The sequence below is a fragment of the Microcebus murinus genome, chromosome 18, assembly GCF_040939455.1.
Source record: "Microcebus murinus isolate Inina chromosome 18, M.murinus_Inina_mat1.0, whole genome shotgun sequence".
NCBI lineage: Eukaryota > Metazoa > Chordata > Mammalia > Primates > Cheirogaleidae > Microcebus > Microcebus murinus.
The window spans coordinates 42,707,726-42,715,582 of NC_134121.1; the positions used below are offsets into that span (position 1 = coordinate 42,707,726).

At 41.8% G+C, this 7,857-nt stretch overlaps 1 protein-coding gene across 1 annotated transcript; it reads right to left on the minus strand.

Annotated features, from left to right (window-relative positions):
* On the minus strand, positions 1–7,578 carry LOC105872067 (keratin, type I cytoskeletal 28). Its single transcript, XM_012765817.2, has 8 exons — positions 7,063–7,578; positions 6,162–6,244; positions 5,431–5,587; positions 4,843–5,004; positions 4,637–4,762; positions 1,304–1,521; positions 656–711; positions 1–368 (listed from the first exon to the last, which is right to left on the minus strand). Exons 1-8 carry the CDS (start codon positions 7,576–7,578, stop codon positions 226–228), a joined length of 1,461 nt encoding a protein of 486 aa, XP_012621271.2. The 3' UTR covers positions 1–225.
* Between the last annotated feature and the right edge of the window lie 279 nt (positions 7,579–7,857).

The window sequence follows — 7,857 nt, forward strand, 5'->3', positions numbered from 1 at the left end:
AATAAATCACAATTATTTATTAGTCATCAGTGAATGAAAATGAGTGCACATCAACTTTATTTACCTGAAAACAAACACCCAACATCCTGTAAAATTTAACTAAGAACATTAGTATTTTTGCTAAGTAACTTTAAAGGTAGAAAGTGTTTTTATTCTCCATGTTGATTAGAGTAATACATTTGTGTGGGATCCTTTCCCAAATTATTCTTTTCTCTAAAATGACAGCTAGAAAGGGACCCTTTGTTCTGTCTTGCCGTTGGTCACTTTAGATGTCTTTTCTTCAATGGAGTGAACCCTTGAGGAAATAACTTTACCACGTTGATCTATTTCTTCAACCACCGTCTTTACCAGTGTGGTTTTGGATAAATCTAGAAATAAAACATGTGAATATATATATTCATACTAAAAGGTTACACGACAAAGAATTCCACTGCTGGTTGTAATATAATATGCACATTTTTGGTGAGGGAGTAAGTATAGATTTATAATAATAATTTGGGATAGTTTTATTCACTCAATAATACTTTCAGTTCAGAGAACTTTACTTAGAATTACTTCAACATTGACTGTTGCCATGGTGTATGACTGCCATTAATGTATTATAAAAGCATCTGCTGCAGTAGAAATAGAAACAGATTTTTTTTTTTTTTTTTACCTTTAGATGAATTCCCTGAGCTTCCTGATCCAAAGCCCTTTGATTTGGAGCATGAACTGTAAAAAGAAAAAATAGTTTATTCTTTTATATTTCTGTTTACTGTCACTTAAGAAATAGTCATTGAACCAATGAACTCAAGTGAAGTTTGTATACCAAAAACAGATCTTACTTTTCTACAAAAGAAACTCTTAAGATTTTTGTGTGCAGGAGCTAAAATAATGGAATGTTATCTAAAGAGAGGATATAAACAAAATTTGATTTTTTTAAGCCAAGAATTTAAAAGGACATGCATACATATGCATACATGTATTTATTTGTAGAGTACTTTTATCTCAGAGCAGCAGTGATATTAGGAAGAATGAACTGAATAAACAGGCGTTGGAGTGGGGGAGAATCTTACATCCACAGTGATTAACATGGACAACAAATGGGAACTTCTGCAGGGACAACTGGAATTATCCAAGGCAGAGGAGAAGGACACTGTGATGTACAAAATAAGGGAGAGAGGACTCCCGAGGCAAGAGATGCACATACTTTTCTGCAATGGGAATGAAAAAGACAAAGCTTGAATGTATGGGAGGGTAACGGGCAGTGCATGGTTGTAGTTCAGAAGAGGTAAAAACTGGATTTTAAAATGGCTTTACTTACTTTCCGTCTCCATCTATCAGGCGGCAGTAGGTCTCGATCTCTTTTTCCAGGTGGACCTTGATGTCGAGCAGCTGCTCGTACTCGAGCTTCTGGCCCTCGGTCTCGGTCCGGACCTGGTGCAGCTGCTCCTCCAGGGCCCCGATCTGCGCCTGGATCTGCGCCAGCTGCGCGCAGTAGTTGCTCTCGGTCTCCGTCAGGGAGCACTCCAGGGACTGTTTCTGAGGACGTCAAAAAAAGCCATGGCAAGGGGTGAAGCCGCCCTGAGCACTATGTAGACCAGTGTTTCTCAGCACCCGCAGCACTGCTCCCTAGGCAAGTTTTGGAAATTTGTGGGGCTCGTCACAATGCAATGGGAAGGGGAGGAGGCTGGCATTTACTGGGTGGGGACCAGGAGTGCTGGATGACTTGACCTGGGATAAATGACCCTCTCCTACAAGACTCTTGACTGTTCTGGACATTCATGATATTTGCATTATACTTCCTGTTATGACTAATCTCTATGTTAAAGCTCTTCTCTGGAGGTAACACAATAAGAAACAGAGATGAGAAAACTTATATTTTGAAATTACATATTTATTTTTGGTTGCTTGTTGCTGTCAGTGTTACTCTGCCACTGTGCCCACACATCTACTCCAACACTGCTCCGAGGCCTTTTGTGTTGCCGTTTCTTTTTCTAATCCATCCTTGATTTTCTGTTCTCCATTAAAGCACTTGAGATTGAATGACTGACTTAACAGGGGTGGGATTTCGAGACAGGAGATATATCTCACATCACAGCACAGGTCATTATTTTGACACTGCTCTTATAAATATTATACTTCCTCTCTTCTACTTCCACAGTCTGTAATTTGTCTTGGCACATGACCCCAACTTCAATTAAGGTAATTTCCCTCTTTCCCTTATTATATATATAAAATGTCTTGGCAGTTATTACATCACCTGATATTAGCTGTTATCAGTGTCCACCCCAGCTCCACTCTTTCATTTCCCTTTTCCTGTATGGAGTGACTTCTGATCTGACATTGTTGAACATGAAAGATTTATTCAAAGAATATGCAAGCTATAATCTCTTTCATTACATTTTATAGGGTGATTGGGCCCCTATACTTATATAGTAAATACATCTTATTTTTAAAATACTTTCCTTATATTTTTTCCTTTTATTACAGTTACTATGTTATACTTTTTAAGAATAATTTTGCATGTTGCTAAATATATTACCTATCAAGTTCATTCTAGGATTGCAAGGAGTTATAAAATAATCATCACAACAGGCAGACACTGGGTCTAATGGGGCTGAAAACTGGAGTAAGGCTGACATAGAACCACCGTCTTGGGCTGACTGTGTGTTACGTGGAGGGTGCTGGGCTGTCTAGGAGCATCCGAGTGGAAGGTGATCAGGATGGAAATGCGGAGGGCGAGGATACAGGTAGTAAGATACCGGTGAGGTATGTGTTCAGCAGCTGAAAACTTTAAGTTCCCTGATAATGTCTGCTCATGGGTGAAATGTGGCCTTACTAATACCCTACCTAACAAAGGAAAATACACTATCAAACAGAAAATAAGAGAAATAAACTCGCAGCACATAACTGCCCCTTTGAAGAGGAAACTCACAACACAACTATCCACATTCCTTCTTGCTGTGCCATTTTCCTTCTCTCTCTCTCTTTCTTTCTTGAAAAAGTAAGTTAAACTTTCTCTCCTGAAACTATTCTACTCCTGGTGTGAGAATTCTTTCTCTGACCTGCACTGTGAACTCCTCGGGAGTCCCTATCCTTTATAAGGTTGCTAATAGTCTCACAAGTCAGAGGGGACGGCATCTCTGCTTCACAGCCTTCCCCTGTAAAGTTCGGCTTGTCCCTGAGGATGGAGAGTAGGATGAACTTGGAGGTTTGTCTGTCACAGGAATCAAACATGTGAACATTGATATGTTTAGATAACTCCCAATTTAAAAATGACTTGTGTGCTAACTATAGGAAATTGAGCTTAGATTATCTTAAAACAAAAGAGTCTCCGGTATGGAAGTTAGATTCTATGCCACCATTATTCTATAACTCAGTTATGTTGTGTGCTAAATGGGCTTTTTTTGGGGGGGGGTGTGGATTATCTCATGAGCCCAAACTATAGTACTACTGGCTTCCTAAAATCTAACCATTTTATAAAATCACTGCTTCTATGTGAAAAGGCTTAAAGTTCTGATCTGGGAACTTGAAACTTATGTCCTTCAACACGACTCAGACATAGAGGGAGGACTCACTCACACTGCTACTGCAGCAGGACTGGGGCTGCAGGGATCCAGTTCGGGGAAGAAGAGAAATGGGGAAGAGAGGAGGCTTCTAGGGACCCACCCGGGTGGGGGAGTCTCCAGTCCCAGCTAGCAGAAGTGATGAGGGTGAGAGGAAGAGGCACAGGCTGGGTAAGTTTGGGGTCAGTCAATATAAAAATAAGTCTCCCAACTAAATAGTATATAGTAAGAAAGCACTGCACTTTTTCAGGGTGGCTAAATCAAAAGAGCCTTCCTATTGTTTGAAGTCCTCTTTTCCTTTTTGTCTCCTGCACTCACTTGTATGGCTGCTCTTTTCTTCGAGTTACAACCTGGTGTCCTCAGGGAGCAGAGAACCTCTTGTGAGGACAGAACATCCTTAGGCTACCTGTGTGCCATAATTCTTAAAATCAAGCCTTTTGGGTACTGCCAGCTCACATCTCAGAAGGGAAGCCAGTTTCAGTCCTGGGTTAACCTCCATGCTAACATTTGAAGTAATCCAGGTGCTGCTAGTATTTGCCCATGTGATGGAACGCCTGGCTCTAGGGGTGTGTCCCCTGGGATGGGACCTCTGCCTTGGACACTGTGGGGATGGGGCGGCTGACAGTGGCCACATGGAATTCAGGTGTGCACCCTCTTTTCCTCTGCTTGGTGGAAAGCGCAACGTGGCTTCCAGTGTGTCTTCATCAATATTAGGAGGTGCTGGTATGATGCTAGCTCTGCCCTGTGTGGCCACGTGACCGTAGACATGTCACTTCATTTTCAGGTGGAGCAATTCTGCCACTGTTTGTTCTGTGGGGCTGAGATGAGCTACCCTAAGAAAGGATCTATGGGAAAAGCTGTTTATTTTCATGAAATGGGCACCGAGCCCCGGCCAGGAAAGAAGTCCTCAGTGATGTCAAGGAGGAAGAACACGCTCTCTTTCTGAGTGTCTCTGAGTCAGTTTTTCCTTTCCTCTTAGCTATCTCTGTCAAGTACTTGCAGGCAAAGGTAAAAGAGGGGACAAAAGAGGGGTTTCTCTTAGGTGCTCCAGAATCACGCAGTCCGGTCTGAGCGACACTGTCACCTACCGTAGCCAGGAGGGACTGCAGCTCGATCTCCAGGGTCTGCAGGGTGCGCTTCATCTCGGTCAGCTCGTTCCTGGCAGAGGTGGCCGCGCCGGCGTCGTCGGAGATCTGCTGCTGCAGGGTGGCGCTCTGGAAGGCAGGGCGCCAAGGGTAAAACAAGTCCGCACCTGCCAGGGGGGCGTGGGCAGGGCCGGCGGGGCTGACCTCACCTTTTCGTTGAACCAGGCCTCGGCGTCCCTGCGGTTCTGCTCCGCCAGGGCCTCGTACTCGGCGCGCATGTTGTTCAGCAGGACGGTGAGGTCCACCCCGGGCGCCGCGTTCATCTCCACGCTCACGTGGCCGCCCGCCGCGCACTGCAGGGCCTTCATTTCCTGGGAGGAGACGCGAGCGTGGCGTTAGGGGCCATGTGTGTTCACGCCCAGTAGAAGAGTTTTCACAGGTGTCACTTTATGGCTCAAAGTTTGTGGTCAGGTATATAATTCACGGCACAAAAATGTTTAAATTGACTTATTTGATCTGTATTCGTGTCAATCATCTACTGAATTTGTTGTTAATTAAAATAACCACAATCACCACCACCGCAAAAAAAAAAAAAAGTCACAGCATCTCATTTTTAAATGACATGGGGTTATAAAAATGGGAGAGTTATTCAACACTTAATAGTTGACTAAATGTCAAATTTAGTCAATTTGGAGCGTGGAAAAACCTAAAAGGCTGGCCTGCATGGGGTTTTCATCTCTTTCCCGCTACTCTAGATCCCAACGATTTGACTTGACTGGGGGTCAAGCGTCTCCTACCTCTTCGTGGTTCTTCTTGAGGTAGGTCATCTCCTCGCTGAGGGATTCGTATTGCAGCTCCTGGTCGGTCCTGCAGAGCGTCAGCTCATCCAGGACTCGCCGCAACCCGTTGATGTCCGCCTCTACATTTTGGTGAAGGGCAAGCTCATTTTCATACCTTGGGGGACATTTAAATGAACTTCAGTGCAAGTTAGACTATCTCGAGAACCAGAAAAATAAAAACCTCAATTGCTTTAAACTGAAAAGTAGACATTGAATTAGGATTCTAAATTGTATAAAAGCATACAAAGAACCCCCTCCCTCATCCTCTTACTTAACTCTGTGCAGGATAATTGGCAGTTATTTAACCACACAAATTCCAATAGCCTGTCTCAATTAAATACAAATATAACATTTTAGAATTTTTTCTTATTTAATATTTTTCTTAATTTTTTTCTTTAGTTAATAAATTAAATAGTTTATTTAGCCAATTAATACTGACTGAGCATCCACTTTGTGCTTTGCAGTATTCTAGGCAGACACAGAAATACATTGATATTTTGTCCTGTGAATGTAATACATTGGCATAAATTGTGCATATACTCAATTGTATTAGTATGACATAAATCCCTTGCATGCTTTAATCTTTTAGGTTATAGTTTATTCCACTTGGGATGAAACTGAAATTTTATTTAACAAGTTAAATAAACAGGAAACGTTTTCTAGAACGTGATTTATTTTCTATCACTTACTTTAGCCGAAAATCATCAGCAGCCAGTCTGGCATTATCAATCTGCAGAATGACGTTAGCATTAGCAGTAGTGGAAGAGATAAGCTAGGAGAAATCAAAAGGGAGAACACAACAAATAAGTTTGCTTTGATAATTTATCATTTCAGGAAATAAAAAATGTTACACAATTAAGTTTTTGCACAAAAATCTTCCTTATGTGATAAAATGTTTAAAATTTAATATTTAAAAGTTAAAGATATAGTTTTATTTTTTCTCATATACTCATATGACTTTTAGAATACAATGCTTTCTTCTCTATGAATAAACAATGGAACCAACAACATTTTGACTACACTAAATTCATGAATCAAAGTGACTATTTTTTTTTTTTTTTTTTTTGAGACAGAGTCTCGCTTTCTTGCCCAGGCTAGAGCGAGTACCATGGCATCAGCCTAGCTCACAGCAACCTCAAACTCCTGGGCTCAAGCAATCCTCCTGCCTCAGCCTCCCGAGTAGCTGGGACTACAGGCATGCGCCACCATGCCCGGCTGATTTTTATATTATATATATTAGTTGGCCAATTAATTTCTTTCTATTTTTATGGTAGAGACGGGGTCTCGCTCAGGCTGGTTTTGAACTCCTGACCTTGAGCAATCCACCCGCCTCGGCCTCCCAGAGTGCTAGGATTACAGGCGTGAGCCACCGCGCCCGGCCCAAAGTGACTATTTTTGAGTAATAAGAAGACTTATTTATCAAAATAAATAATAAATATAAGTTACAATTATATAGTTACAATAAATATAAGTTACAATATAAGTTACAATTAACAGTCATGAAGCATTTCCTGTTGTAGTTCTATGTCTTTTGCTGGGTAATTCTTTGTTTTAAATACTTTGAATAGATTCCAGTTTATGATTTCTCACCTTATTCTTAAGCTCCTCGATTGTTAGGTGGTACCTGCTATAGTCATGATCAAGTCCACGGCAAGATCCAGGCCCATATTTTTCATACCAACTCTTGATTTTTCTCTCTAATTCAGCATTTGCTTCCTCCAGAGCTCGCACGTTATCCAGGTAGGATGCCAAGCGGTCATTAAGATTTTGCATGGTCACCTTCTCATTCCCAGAGAGGAGTCCCCCTTCACTTCCGACAAAGCCCATGCAAGCAGCATTTCCCAGGGCACCACTGGCGTGGCTCCCACTGGGAACACCGCCCAAGCCCCCTCCCAAGGTGCAGGAAAATCCACTTCCAGCAACAGAGCTGCCACATGCATTGCTGCCTGCAAAGCCTGCGCCTCCGCTGGGTGGTCTGACAGATCCAGTTCCAGCCCGTAAGCAATTATGCCTGGATCCACCAGGAAATCGGAGAGACATGGTGTTCTGAGGAACGTTCACCTTGTCTGTGGGTCGTTGTAAAGTCAGAGGAAGAGAGACTATCATGCGCTGATAGTTTCTTTTGGCTTTTATATAAAATATTGGGGTGTTTCTATTTGAGTTATGTATGCCAAAGGAAAAATGGCATCATTTAGATTAGCCCAAAATTACATATAATGGGGTGACTTAAAAAAAATAATTAATGTCTAACATCTCTGGCTGTTGCTTCAGGATATTTGTTATCTTAAATATAATAGGGTTTGTTCTATATTAAGTTCATTATTTTGACTTCTAATTTTGAGTGAGTAATCCTTTGCTTTCATCTAGACCCTAGGAATAAACCAT